This window comes from Rattus rattus, chromosome 2 (genome assembly GCF_011064425.1).
Source record: "Rattus rattus isolate New Zealand chromosome 2, Rrattus_CSIRO_v1, whole genome shotgun sequence".
NCBI lineage: Eukaryota > Metazoa > Chordata > Mammalia > Rodentia > Muridae > Rattus > Rattus rattus.
Genome location: NC_046155.1, coordinates 120,010,956 through 120,025,253, shown reverse-complemented (window position 1 = coordinate 120,025,253; position 14,298 = coordinate 120,010,956). Strand labels below are relative to the sequence as shown.

General features: G+C 48.6%; 2 protein-coding genes across 5 annotated transcripts; one reads left to right on the top strand and one right to left on the bottom strand.

The window, feature by feature from the left end:
- Window positions 1-240: 240 nt before the first annotated feature.
- Cib1 (calcium and integrin binding 1) lies at window positions 241-5,858 on the bottom strand. Of its 2 annotated transcripts, XM_032893365.1 has the most exons (7): window positions 5,663-5,858; window positions 5,498-5,532; window positions 3,483-3,591; window positions 1,687-1,837; window positions 1,452-1,570; window positions 1,284-1,372; window positions 241-476 (listed from the first exon to the last, which is right to left on the bottom strand). In XM_032893365.1, exons 1-7 carry the CDS (start codon window positions 5,711-5,713, stop codon window positions 455-457), a joined length of 576 nt encoding a protein of 191 aa, XP_032749256.1. In that variant the 5' UTR covers window positions 5,714-5,858; the 3' UTR covers window positions 241-454. The 2 variants fall into 2 exon arrangements, with proteins under 2 accessions (XP_032749256.1, XP_032749255.1); XM_032893364.1 differs by having other exon boundaries at window positions 246-1,372.
- Window positions 5,859-5,993: 135 nt separating this feature from the next.
- On the top strand, window positions 5,994-13,760 carry Gdpgp1 (GDP-D-glucose phosphorylase 1). 3 transcript variants are annotated; one of them, XM_032893362.1, is made up of 2 exons: window positions 5,994-6,330; window positions 12,444-13,760. In XM_032893362.1, the coding sequence occupies exon 2, from the start codon at window positions 12,453-12,455 to the stop codon at window positions 13,608-13,610; it is 1,158 nt and encodes a 385-aa protein (XP_032749253.1). In that variant the 5' UTR covers window positions 5,994-6,330; window positions 12,444-12,452; the 3' UTR covers window positions 13,611-13,760. The 3 variants fall into 3 exon arrangements, with proteins under 3 accessions (XP_032749253.1, XP_032749254.1, XP_032749252.1); XM_032893363.1 differs by lacking the exon at window positions 5,994-6,330 and adding an exon at window positions 6,741-6,958; XM_032893361.1 differs by lacking the exon at window positions 5,994-6,330 and adding an exon at window positions 11,602-11,706.
- Window positions 13,761-14,298: the final 538 nt, after the last annotated feature.

The window sequence follows — 14,298 nt, the reverse complement described above, 5'->3', positions numbered from 1 at the left end:
TGGTAGAGTGTGGCCTTACCAAGATGAATTCCCTTCCTTTGCACCCAGTTCAGGGTACTGGACAGGACTTTTTTTTTTTACTCTCTAGTGTTTAAGTTTTCAGATGATATGGGAAAACTGACCTCTCTTTGGTGAACCATTCTGTAAGTTCCCACACATGTGGAAATGAACTTGAGTGTCTCCGACGTGGGGATGATCACAGGCTCCTACAAGTCCAGTCCTGCTGCTACTGTCATACAAGGAAGTCAAACATTTCTAACCCTTTATTACCAATTAGTAAAAACAGTGATGGCAACAGCAGTGACAAGGGGGAGAGTCCTCCCCTGCCAGGGGGCCAGACTCTGCAGCGCCCTCTCCAGGCTGGGCCGGCTCTGGCCCTGACACCGCAGGCATAACCTTGGCCACATCTCAGCAGTGGAAAGGTCTTGGACAGGATGTTGGTACTTGAAAGCCATCACAGGACAATCTTAAAGGAGCTGCACAAGGGAAGAGTGAGTTGGCTTTGGCCTTTTGGTTTGGTGCTGGGGATCGAACCCAGGGCCTGACACCTGTTAAACATGCACACTCCACCACTGCTAGACCCCAGCCCAGGGGTTTTCTGATCGAAAGGGGTGGTACAGACCTGACTAATCACACCCATTTCTTTCCCCCTGAAGCAAGTTCTGGCTGGTATGGAATTCACTGTAGACCAAGCTGGCCTTGAATAGGCACCAAATCTGCCTTTGCCTTCTGTGTACTGGGATTACAGACCTGCACCACCACAGCCAAGATTCCTGTTTGAGGAGCTGGACATAGGTGTCAGTGTTGTGCCTGCACAACAGGCTTGAAACTGTTCAATTCTTGGTACCACAAAACTAGACATCCAGGTAGAGGAAAGGAAACCAGAGGTTCAAAAAGTCCAGGCTGGGTGTGGTGGTGCATTCCCTCTATATCAGTAATGGGGAGGCAAAGGCAGGTGGAATTTAAGGTCAGTCTCAGCAACACAAAATCCTGTCTCAAAAAACCAAAACTGGGGCTGGAGAGATGGCTCAAAGGTTGAGAGCACTGACTGCTCTTCCAGAGGTCCTGAGTTCAAATCCCAGCAACCACATGGTGGCTCACAACCATCTGTAATGAGATCTGATGCCCTCTTCTGGTGTTCTGAAGACAGCTACAATGTACTTATATATAATAAATAAATAAATGGAGTGGGATGGGTCCCCTCTGAAAGAATATCCTGAACCATCCCTCTAATACCATCCCAGAGTAGATGGGTACTCAGAATGCAGGCGCTCCTGTCACACCTGGCAAAGTCTGGTGAGCGAGAGATGACGTGCTGGAACTCGGAGAGATTGATGGTCCCATCCCTGTCAATGTCCGACTCTTCCAGGATCTGGGGAAAGGAGGGCTTTAGGCTTCAGCTCCAACCCTTCCCACCCAACACCCGCAGCCTAGTGAAAAGCTCAGCTCACATTGTCGATGAGCTGCTTCATCTCAGAAGCACTGAGCCGAGTGTCCTCGCCCTCTCCCGTGAGGCAGTTCACAAGCCGGCTCAGGTCTTCTCTGTCCAGGGTTCCATCATCATCAAAGTCTAGGCAGCAGACACAGGGAGCACCAAGGACATGCTCAGAGGCAGTCCCCAGGCACGCACCCGCCCTCACTTCCTGTGTGGGAAGGAGTGGATCCAGTAGTTTTCACAGTGCTTACCAAAGATGCGGAAGGCATAGTGTGACTTGATGTCTGGGGTTGCTGTGTCACTGAAGACACTCAGGAGGTCCAGGAAGTCCTCAAAGCTCAGGCTGTCTCTGGTAGGCGACGTGGAGAAGACCATGCAGATTCGCTCCTTGAAGGGGTTGGCCTACGTAAGAATGCCTTCTGTGAACATCACAGGGCCAGGGCTGGGTTACTCAGCCAGCTCAACTGGAGACTTCTTTTGAGGAAGGATCTCATAAACCCAGGCTGGCCTCAAACTCCTGATCCTCCTGCCTCTACCTCCCAGATGCTGAATTACAGGTGTGCACCAGCACACTTGATCCCTTCTGGAAACCTGAGGAGCTCATTACAGTCTCGGCACTGTGGAGCTCAGGCTTGGAGGGGAGGCTTTGAGACCAGGACATGGAGGGCACTAAAGGGGCCACTAAGCCAGCCAGGGAAGGCACAGAGGCTCCTGGGAGTCTAACTTAGACACGACACAAGTAGAGTCACAGCGGGAAGAAGGAGGCATGCTAAGCACAGCAACAAGAGGAGCCGATTACATGTGAGCACATGCCACTACACACGAGGGGAAATCAAGGGCAACTTTACATAGACAATTTCCTTCTCCTGCCATGGGTCCCAACGATCAAACCTAGGTCATCAGGACTACTAGGCGAGTGTTTTCGTCTTCTTCTAAGTCTGGCTCTACAGACCAGGCTGGTCTCAAACTCAGAAATCACCTGCCTCTGCCTCCCAAGTGCTGGGATTGAAGGTGTGCACCGCCACCACCCCCTGGCCCAAGGCAAGTGTTTTATCTGCTAACCTGCTCGGCTGGACCACGCTGGTCATTTTTAAATATACTTAACTCGGGGATTATTTTGTTACAGTCAGGCTCTTTTCAGAGGAATCGCAGACAAGTGTTATGATGCATGTTCTCATTCTAGCACCGAGGAGGCAAAGGCAGGTGGATCTAAGAGTTCAACGAGAGCCCGGTTTACACAGCAAGTTCCAGCCAGGCCAGCCAGGGCTCCATAATGAGAACCTGTCTCAAAATAACAATTATAAGCCAGGCGATGGTGGCACATGCATCAGACACTTTGAGTTTGAGGCAGTCTGGTCTACAAAGCTAGTTCCAGGACACCTAGGGATACACAGAGAAACCCTGTCTTGGAAAAAACAACAACTATAATTATGATTGGTGTTGTTTTTTTATTATCATTATTACTATTGTTGTTGTTGTTGTTGTTGTTATTATTATTATTATTATTCATAGCAAGCAATCCTGGTGCTCACATGGTAGGGAAAGGAGGATTGAAGCAAGTTCAAGGTCAGTCAAGGCTATGTAGTAAAAGCCCACATCAGAAAAAGAAAATGGGGGTTGGGGATTTAGCTCAGTGGTAGAGTGCTTGCCTAGCAAGTGGAAGGCCCTGGGTTCAGTCCTCAGCTCTGGAAAAAAAGAAAAAGAAAAAGAAAATGGCCGGTTAGCTCAGCCGGTAAATATAAAGGCCTGCAGTCACTCCTCAGAACCACTGTTTTTAAAGGGGAAGAGTGGGCTGAAGAGATGACTCAGTGATGAAAAGCCCATTCGCTTCAGTCTCTAGCACAACTGCCTATAACCCCAGCACCAGGGGCCTTGCCTTCTGTACTCCACAAGCACCAGCACTTACATGTGTCCACATCCCACACAATTACACGCCATCATCATCAAAAGAAAACCCCCAGGGAGTGGTGGCATGTGCTCACAATCACAGGGAAGACTTAGGGAATGCAGCAGACAGTGGGTGGATAAAGTGGGTAGAGGACTGAACCTTGAGCTCTGGAAGGCTGAGGATCTGCTCAAAAGATACTCGGGTATGCAGTGACTCTTCCACGGTCCGATGCTCTGGGGGAAGCAACTCGCAAAAGCGTCTGTGGGCACTGGCAGAGAGAGGGGAACTTATTGGTGTGGGCACTGGCAGAGGGGAAATTATTGGTGCCTTCAAGCAGTATTCCCTGTATCTACTACATCCCCATTCTGCATACCAGCTGTGAAATTAAGTCGCATACTGGGATTTCCAGTCATTGGGCAACCTTTAGCCAAAGAGAGGCAAGTCACAAAACAGCAGAGGCTTGGAGTCCCTTCTTAGGGTTGGTATTTACAAAGAACTTAACCTGTTTCTGCAGACACTGTATCTGAAGGGTCTCTGGCTAGCTGGAGCTTGGTGAGCACAGCTCTGGCCGGCCTTGCTCCCTCTGCAAGGCCCAATTCCTTCTACCTTGCTACTAACCTACATTCCTAAAGCTAGTCCCCAAGATCTATTTCCTCATTTGGCCACTTCCTCCTCCTAAGACTGACTACCAAGGTCCAGCTGTCAAAGTGTTGAAGTCCAGCCATCACAAGCCTCCTTTGACTCACCTAGTTAACAAGCCCAATAAAAATTCCGCACCTCATCCTAACATGGGTTTCCCCCTTGTACCTTTATATATTGTCATTTTCCTATGAGCCACGTCTGTCTCCTCTATCCAGAGGCAGTCCTTTGTCCCCTTGCCCCTCTCCCTTGATCCCTTCCCCTTCTTCCTGTCCTCTTATCTCCTGTCTATGTCTCTTATTCCCTGCCCTCTGTCCCTCTACGACAAATAAATCTCATGCTGAGAACTTGGTCTTGGGAGTCCGGGAGCCATCTTTCCCTTTCGGTATCAGGCATTCTTTGTAACAGTCCAGCAGGAAACTTTGTAGTCCCTCTGGCTATCAGACTACAGAAACAATGTCACCGAGAAACTGGCATTCCCCCATAATCTCCTGTTGAGAGAAGGATGAAGCCTGTTGTCCACTAAGGAGGAAATGTCTACCAGGAAGAGATTTCACTATTCTGGTAACTTGTCATATGGCCTTTCATGGGACTGGAGCTGAGACAAGGATGGTGAGACTACATCTTGACCAGGGCTGCTGCTTAGTTATACATACCTCTTGGCCTGCATTGAAATAAATACCTCACATCAGCTGGACCTGAAGATTGACTTAGAGATGGGGGAGGGGCGGTCATTGGACCTCTTTGCTCCTTTCCCCACTGTGGCCACACTGAATACATTTGCTTTTCAATACTGTCCCATTAATTGGCCTAGTGGAAAGCAGGTAGCACAGCCTAGCTGGTTAGGACTGCCTACGTGGACCAAGTTTCTGGACTCTTAACATTACAGTAACAAAACCACATTTCACCTTCACTCCAGTGACTCCTCTCAGCCACCACCTCTTTCCCAATGGAATTTCATAGCCACAGGGAGACTAGGAACCTAACTCAAGAGCCCTGGCGATCAGATAACTTACAGTGTGCTTTATAGTCAAGTTACCAGAACTCTCTGAACCTGGTTCCTTCATCTGTAACCTCCTCCTGAATACTTAAGTAATGTGGGAATCACTCAGCAGCTTCTGGACAGAGTAAGGGCTCAGTAAACGTTAACGGTTACTGAATTAAACAGGTAAAGTTGGGATTGTTACGAGCTCAAGGCATTTTGTTTTTGCTGGAGGGCAAAGTGCGCATGAGCCACAGCAGTTTCTTTCGGACGAGAGCAGGAAGCTCGGCAGTGAGGAGGCTAGCGCAGCTCAAACAGTTCAACTTTTCCTGGATACACAGAAGTGTTTGCATGATGCAGAGGTGAGGCACGGACGCGGGCGGGACTTGCACTCTGTGCCTCCGATCCCAGAACCAGTGATCCTGACGTCCCTGAAGCATGGCCCCGCCCTCGGAGGTGAGGCGTCCAGTTCTTGCCCCGCTAGAAAAATCACCCGCAAAGCCCTCCCCACGGCAATCCCGAGTTGGAGGACGGGGGTCAGGGCAGCACTCACAGGAGGATCTCCTGCTTGGTCAGGAACGTCAGGTCCTGAAAGGCAAATCCAGACAAGTGTCTGCAAGCGGCCCGAAAGCCACGGTCGACCCGCCACCTGTTCCCGAACCCCACTCCCCTGCGCGGGCCCGCACGCGAGCTCCGCGAGAACTAGCGCCCCGCGCACCTGGTACTCGGCCAGCAGCTCCTTAGACAGGCGACTGCCCGAACCTCCCATCGCCGCGGTGCGCGCACAGCTGGGCCAACTCTCCCCGGGACGCCGGCAACTTTCTCACTTCCGTCCTCGGGGCCGCGTCCCCGCCCAGTCCCCGCAGCAACCGCTGCTCGGCCTCCGCCCCCGGGCCCGCCCCTGCCTACAGTGCCCAGGCACCCTCAGCGCCGCTCAGCGGGCCAGTCCCGGCTCCCCACGGGCCCAGGAGAGCTGGAGGGAGGGCCCGGGGAGGAGCCGGACGCGCCGGGGCGGGGCCCAGGCCTTATAGCCCCGCCTCGCGCACGTGATGCAGACTGCGCTTGCGTCGCGGACCCCACGCCTTGCTGAGTTCCGGGACCGGTCTGTGCTCAAAGCCCTCAGATGCATCCGCCTCACCTAAAGCAAATGCAGAAGACCCCAGCCCTGGGTGGAGGCGGGTAACCTCCAGACTCGCTCCCGGGCTGGAGGAAATCCGGTGCCCCTCTGCCGATAGAGGCAATCCTAGACAGTCTCACTGGACAAGAGCTGCAGCCTCTGCCACCGTGCCAGCTCTTCCACAAGAAGCTTAGCTTGCTCTCGAAGTGGCTCTTGAAGCTGTTTACTGGATTGTGCAGTTATCGCCCATTCGTGGAACAGTTGACAAGGTAGGCTTCCATTTTACAAACATAGGCTCAATATCAGTAATGTGTCGGGACTCGGGCATTTAGAGGTCAGTTATGTCCACAGGTCCCCACTGCTGTTTTATCATCACAGCTGACGTGTCTCCTTTGATCCTTCCCATAAATTGCGAACTTCCAGCAGTAGGGACCGAGGTTGGTCTATTGCCTTTCTCTCCTTCAGGACATTCAAATAATTATCAGATGCCTGTATGAATGAACGTATTTACACTGAGTGAAAGAGTCCAAGCTTCTGGGAGGAGGAAACGTGGATTCTGCGAGAGTTAATCTTGATGGTCATCTTGACTGGATCTGGAGTCAAGTAGAAGGCAAACTGCTGGGCACTCCTGTGAGGGGTTTTCTTGATCAGGAAGACCTACTGCGCAGTGTGCTCAGGTGACCACTTGTACAAAAGGGAAACGGAAGATTGGAAACTCGACTTTTGGCCTGTTTGCCTTGGCTTGCTGATAAGTGTCTATCCTGTTCCTGCCACTAAGGAGTTCCTTTGATGACATTAGAATCATCGTCTTCCGCTGCCAACTCAGACTGAAGACCAACAGCTCTCTAGGAACCCTCCAGGCCTTCAGCACCGGATTGGGACTGCTGAGACACTCTTGTGAGCAGCTGCCGCTGTTGATCAGTCCAGACCATATTGAGTAAACCCCTAACAAATCCCCTCTTAATAAATATTCATCAATTCTGTTCCTCTAACAGCAGCGGTTTGCAACCCATCTACTGCTGTGACCCTTTAATGCAGTTCTTCACGTTTTGGTGACCCCCAACCATAAAATTATTTTGTTGGTACTTCGTAACTGTAATTTTGCTACTGTTATGAATCATCATGTTTTCCAGTGGTCTTAGGTGACCCTGTGAAAGGGTCATGACTCAAAGGTTGAGAAACGCTGTAGAAGCTAATACAGATTCATTCTCCTTGACCCCCAACCCGTGATATATCAGTAAAAGGCAAGATTATAAATGAATAATCCCAAAATACCACTGAGTTCATTTTGAGTTGGCCATCTACTGCCTGCATGCAGTGTGCTTGGTATACCCAGTGAGACTCCTAGTGCACAGATTTATTCTTGATCCTTCTAACTCATTCTAATTCTGAGCTTTATTAATCCTGAGCATGTATAGCTTAAAGTTATTAAATAAATAAGTTGGACCTGGTGACACAGATCTGTAAACCCAGCTACTTAGTAGACTTGTATGATGATGATGATGGTGGTGGTGGTGGTGGTGGTGGTGATGATGATGATGATGTAGGGGATTAGTAATGTGTCTTAAGGTTTCTATTGCTGTGATAAAAACATCATGACCAAAAGCAATTTGCAGAAGGGTTTATTTCATTTTACAACTCTCAGGTTAACTCTATCACTGAGTAAAGTCTAGATGTTAACCTGGAAACAGGAGCTTAAGAGGAAGCCATGAGGCCTGGAGAGATGGCTCAGTGGTTAGGGCACTGACTGCTCTTCCAGAGGTCCTGAGTTCAATTCCCAGCAACCACATGGTGGCTCACAACCATCTGTAAAGAGATCCGATGTCCTCTTCTGGTGTGTCTGAAGACAGCTACAGTGTACTTATATATACTTATTTAAAAAAAAAAAAAAAGAGGAAGCCATAAAGAAACACTGCTTACTGGCTTGTTCCTCATAGCATGCTCCAACTGCTTTCTTTTTCTTTTTTTCTTTTTTTTTTTCTTTTTTTTTTTTTCAGAGCTGGGGACCGAACCCAGGGCCTTGTGCTTCCTAGGCAAGAGCTCTACCACTGAGCTAAATCCCCAACCCCTCCAACTGCTTTCTTATTCAACCCAGGACCATATGCCCAGGGGTACTGTCACCCACAGTGTGCTGGCCCCTCCTATGTCAATCATTAATCAAGAGATGCCTACAGACTTGCCTACAGGCCAGTCTGATGGAGTCAGCCCCTCAGTTGCGATTTCCTCTCCCCAGATAGGTCTCGGTCTATGTCAAGTTGACCAAAAGCAAACAAAAACAACCAGTGCTGTTTGTAACTCAAGTCAGTATGTTAAAGCCCTAGCTTCAATCTCCTCGTACCCAAAAATAAGTAAGTCAAACAAGAACAGAAAGGAAAAAACATATTATGTCTCAGTAAGATGGGGGACAAGGAAAACAGACAAGGGAATAAAGAGCAGTAACAGTCTTTTGTTTATGACAGACCTGCAAGAATGAAAACTACTGCCCGGGGATAGGCTGACAGTCTGAGGCAGAAAAGGTTGGCATGGAGGCTGGTTGGAAGCCTTCCTCTTTTGGCCTGCAACTGGCCATTGCCTGGAGTAAGAAATGAATCTGTGTCAGGTGATCAGTAAGTATCTTTCACGGCCAGCCGTTACTTGGGGTTGAGGGGTATGCATAAGGCACAGAAGGAAGGAATCTAGAAAAACAAGTCACCTTAGTTCTAGAAACCAAATGACTTTAGTTTTGGAATTTGTCACTACAGCCAAAGTGAAGGTGGTTTACAAAAACGGCCCAGACATGGCTAATGGTTTCCAGCCCCAATCCTGGCACTCTGTGACCAGGCTTCCTCCTTTCTGCTCCTCTTGGCTCCCCACGTTTGAGCCACTGTGCATTCTCAGCTCCTGTTCCCTCCTACAGCAGCGTCCTTGTGCAAGCCTCCTAGGATCTACACAGAGGATCCAGCACTGTCCCACACGTTGTGCCTCATGTCTGCAGTTTCAGTTGACTCTGGTTATTGTTGGGATAAAGTCTTTCTCCTCCATTCTGCAAACCTCATGAGGAACTCTGAGAGCCATGATCTCCTTCCTGGAGCTGAGCAATGGCACTCGCTCAGTGAGTGTTTACTGAGTGACAGTTTTTCCTGCATGTGTAGTGAGGTAACCATCTGCATATGACTCATCACTACTTCCATGAGTGATTTCCACGACATTTAGAAACTAAGTGATGGGCAGGCTGTGGTGATGCCCAAAGCAGTCACTTTTCTATGAGGACAGTTCTTTTCTTTTGGTTGGTTATTGTTAAATAGGTTTGTGTGGTTCTTATTGGCCTGGAACCGGCTAGATAGCTGTAGCTATTTTTATTTTTAATTTTCTTGTAATTTTCATACTTTTATTTTGTGTGTCTGTGAATTGAATGTGTGCACACATGTGTCTGCAGGTGCCGTGGAGGCCAGGGGATGTTGGACCTCCTGAAGCTTGAGTTGCAGACAGTTGGGAGCCACCTGATCTGGGATTAGAACCCCAGTCCTGTGAGCACCAAGTCCCCTGAATTACAGAGCTGTGTCTCCAGCCCCTTGGCCTTGACATTTTTATTCTCCTGCCTCTCCAGCCCAGGGATCATAAACGTGCACTGTCATGGTCCACCTCTGATTAGCTCGTTTTAAATTTAATTGTTATATGATTGGGTGTTTTACCTACATGTATGTCAGTGCATCGCATGGTGCATGGTGCCCTTAGAGGCCAGAAGAGGGCGTCAGATCCCATGTGGGTGCTAGGAATTGAACCTCTGAAAGAGCAGCAAGTGCTCTTGGCCATTGAGCCATCTTTCCAGCCCCCCTCAGAGCATCTTAATTTGCATTTCCCTGATGGCCAAAATAGTGAACACTTTAAAAAATATTGGCCATTTGTATTTTAGTTCAGAAAAACTGACCTGTAAAACTTAGGTTGAATTCTATATATCTTTTTTTCTTTTCTTTTTCTGGTTTACCAATTTGCATGTCCAGACCAGCAAAGCGAGGGAAACACATTTAGACTGAAGCTGGTCTACCTCTGTCTCCCTCTCCTTTTTTATCTCTACCTCCCTTCCTCCCTCCTTATCTCCCCTCTTTCTCTTTCTCCTGCAGATTCTTACTCTGTAGGCTGTTGTGGTTCTGACAAATGCTGGGATTAAAGGTGTGCATCACTGCCCTGACTCTCAGTCTGATTTTTATTTTATTTTTTGAGAAAGGATCTCATGTAGCTCAGACTGGCCCCAGATTCACTACGTAGTCAATGCAATGCTCAATAAACTTATCTGCCAAGTGCTGGGTTCACAGCTTTGTGCCACCACACCCAGAATATTCAGTCCTAGGATCAAACCCAAGACTTGGTGTATGCTAAGCAAGTAGTTTATGAACTGAACTATATCCCCAGCCGTGTGTGTGTGTGTCTGTGTGTGTGTGTGTGTGTGTGTGTGTGTGTGTATCTGTGTGTGTATGAGAGAGGATGTTGAGTTTATATGATGTTTGTGTGTGATACATGTGTGGGTGTGCACACATACCTGCTACCACATGTATTATGGTAGGAGCACTGATATTATAGCCACATCATGTGATCACCTTTAATTAGGTCCTGGGGATTTGTGGTGGTTTGAATATTGCTTGGCCCAGGGAGAGACACTATTAGGAGGTGTGACTTTGTTGAAGTAGGTGTGGCGTTGTTGGGGGAAGGGTGTCACTGTGGGGCTGGGCTTTGAGACCCTCCTCCTAGCTGCCTGGAAGACAGTCTTCTCCTGGTTGCCTTTGTAATGAGAACTCTCAGCTCCTCCAGTGCCATGTCTGCCAGGACATTGCCATGCTTCCCACCATGATGATAATCGACTGAAATCTCTGAACCGGTTGCCGCTCCAATTAAATGTTTGCCTTTATAAAAGTTGCCTTGGTCATGATGTCTCTTCACAGCAATGGAAACCCTAACTAAAGCAGGATTCAAACTCAGTTCTTCACATTTGCAAGGCGCTTTACCCACTAAGCCATCTCTCCAGTTCCTTCAAAACATACATGCATGTATGCATACATACATACATATACATACATACATACATTCATTGTTTTCTAATTGTGTGTATGTGTACACCTACATGCATGTGAAGACCCAAGTGTCTCCCTTGAACTGGTCACTTTATTTACAATGTTCTTAGATTTACACTTACTGGTTTGTGTATGGATGGGCATGGACACTAAGAGGACTGGCAGGAGTCTGTTCTGTTTAATATGGAGTTTCAGGGCACAGAACTAAAGTCATCAGGCTTGGCAGCAAGTGCCTCTACTCCATGAGCTGTCTTGCCAGTCTCTTCATCTTTATCTTTTGAGAGGTCCTTTTCTCTCTGTGTTTGTGTAAATGTATTTTTGATTGGCTGGTTGATTTTTGAGACAGGATCTCTCTATGTAGTCCTGGCTGCCCTGGAACTCAATATGTAGACTAGCCTTGCCTCTGCCTCCTGAAGGCTGAGATTAAAGGCATGTGCCACCACAGCCAGCTGAAAATGCGTTCTTATGTTTGTATTATATATATTTGTCAGTGAGCAGGTGCAGTCCATGCGTGGAGGTCAGAGGACACCTTGCAAGAGCTGGTTCTCTTCTCCAACCATGTGGATCTAGGATATCCAACTCAGGTTGCCAGGCTTGCGGGCGAGCGCCTTTACCCCTGAGACAGCTCTCAAGGCCCACGGAATATGGTTTTTTTTTTTTTTTTTAAGATTTACTTATTTATTATATATAAGTACACTGTAGCTGTCTTCAGACACACCAGAAGAGGGCATCAGATCCCATTACAGATGGTTGTGAGCCACCATGTGGTTGCTGGGATTTGAATTCAGGACCTCTGGAAGAGCAGTCAGTGCTCTTAACCACTGAGCCATCTCTCCAGCCCCCCAGAATATGTTTTTAATTCAGTAAAAACACCCTCATTTGCAGATGCTAGAATTAAGAACAATGTCTCTGCTATCTAAATATTTTACAAAGGTCACTCTATTACTTTTAAATTTCATTTGACATTTCGGGATTTTTTTTTTTAAATACAGTCCAAATGAGGGCGTCTGGTTCATTTCCTCTCCTTTGCTTCCAAACCGGGGGCTGTGTGGGTTTGGGGACTACTCAGTTTTTCTGCCTTCCCCGTATCTGTGACATTCAGGGTGAGAAGGTGCCCACTGCATCGAACCTTGAATGTCACATTATCCCTGTTCTCCATCTGAAGGATCTGGAATCCTTTGCCCTGGCTGTGAGCAGCAAATCGTTGACCTCCACAATTTTCTGAGGCATGGTGACAGACTCCTACCATTGTTATAATCAGAATAGGAAGATTATTCAGAGAAGGTCATTGGAAACGAGCTGGCCTCGTGCAATTATGTACTTCTCATCTGTTTCAGGTAGCCTTCATGGCCGTTCCACATCGTTCTCAGGAAACTTCCTATCTGCTGCCTCCAAATCCTGAGGACTGGGAGGAGCACGGCATCCCGGACTTTGTCTACGGACAGAAGGATCTCGTCAGCAAGGAAATTCAGTGGCCAAAGAATTCACCCAGCGCTCTGAACTCACTTCCACTGTCTCGCTTTGACTCTGCCCTCTGCTCTGCATGGAGGCAGCGGGTGGAGCTCGGCCTGTTTCGATACCGCCTCGAAGATCTGCAGACCCAAATCCTCCCTGGCTCCGTGGGGTTTGTAGCTCAGCTGAATATAGAGCGAGGGATACAGAGGAGGCGCCCCCAAAATATCAAAAGTGTGAGGCAGGAGTTTGACCCGGAACAGTTTAACTTCAATAAAATCCAACCCGGAGAAGTCCTTTTCCGTATGCAAAGGGAGCCTAACGGCCCAGCTGCTCCAAAGCAAGAAGACGTCCTTGTAGTGATCAATGTCAGCCCCCTGGAGTGGGGCCATGTGCTGCTGGTACCCACACCTACTCATGGGCTTCCTCAAAGGCTGCTACCCGGAGTGTTGAGGGTGGGGTTAGAAGCTGTACTACTGAGCCAGCACCCAGGCTTCCGGGTCGGCTTCAACAGCCTGGGAGGTCTGGCTTCTGTGAACCATCTTCACCTGCATGGCTACTACCTGGCCCACCCACTGCCTGTGGAGGGAGCGCCAAGCACACCCCTGGACCCGAAAGGCTATATACATCTGTTGCAAGCCCTCCCAGCTCCTGGCTTCCTCTTTTACACGAGTGGGCCAGGGCCTGATTTGGAAGCGTTAATTAGCAGGGTATGCCAAGCTACTGACTACTTGAGTGACCATGAGATTGCCCATAACTTATTTGTAACCCGGGGAGCTCCACCCGGGCAGGCATCATCTACCTCAGACCTCAGTGGGATCCGAGTCATTCTGTGGGCCCGGAAGTCCAGCTTTGGAATTAAGGAAAGTGGAGCTTTCAATGTTGCCCTCTGTGAGCTGGCCGGCCACCTCCCTGTCAAAACATCTCAGGACTTCAGCAGCTTGACCGAGGCAGCTGCAGTGGCCCTCATTCAGGACTGTCTGCTGCCCCAAACTCAGGCAGATGAGGTACAGGCAGCGCTGGTGGCCCTGATGGCCCAGGAAGAGCAGTGATCCTTCAGGAGCGTTTTCTTTGCTGACTGACTGGAGGCCTTTTCCCAAAGGCTGTGGTCAGTCCATTTGTGTATTTCAGGTCATGACTGCCTTCCCCACCTCCCACTTAAGGACTGCAAAGAAAGCACTGAGTGAATGTGTTCTCATGAATGTTTCTGCTGCCTCTCACCTCTCTTCTTAGAGAAGCCCCTGGGTAACAGATGTACCATGAAGGGCCAGCTCCTACCTTTTCAGAGGGAGGAGTGCTTGCTGCCAAATCTCTTGACCTGAGTTCAGCCTCCAGAACCCATAGGGTAAAGGGTCGTCTTCTGACTTTCACATGTGCACCACGATATATTCACACACACACACACACACACACACACACACACACACACACACACACAACAAATGTATCTCAAAACAAGATTTTTTTAAAAAGTAAATGTAAAAAGGAATTTTGCTTTGTTTTGTTTTTCAAGACAAGGTTTCTGAGTGCAGACCTGGCTGTCTGGCTGTCCTGGAGCTCCGTGGGCCAGATCTACCTGCCTCTGCCTCCATAGTGCTGGCATTAAAGGTCTGTACCACCACCACCCTGCTAAGGAAAAAAAAAAAAATTAAATGAAGAGTGTGAGAGTCTTAAAGTCCTGGTTTGTCAGTGTTCTGAGACTTGTAGGTCGATCTAAGAAAGAGGGTCACTCCAGTATAA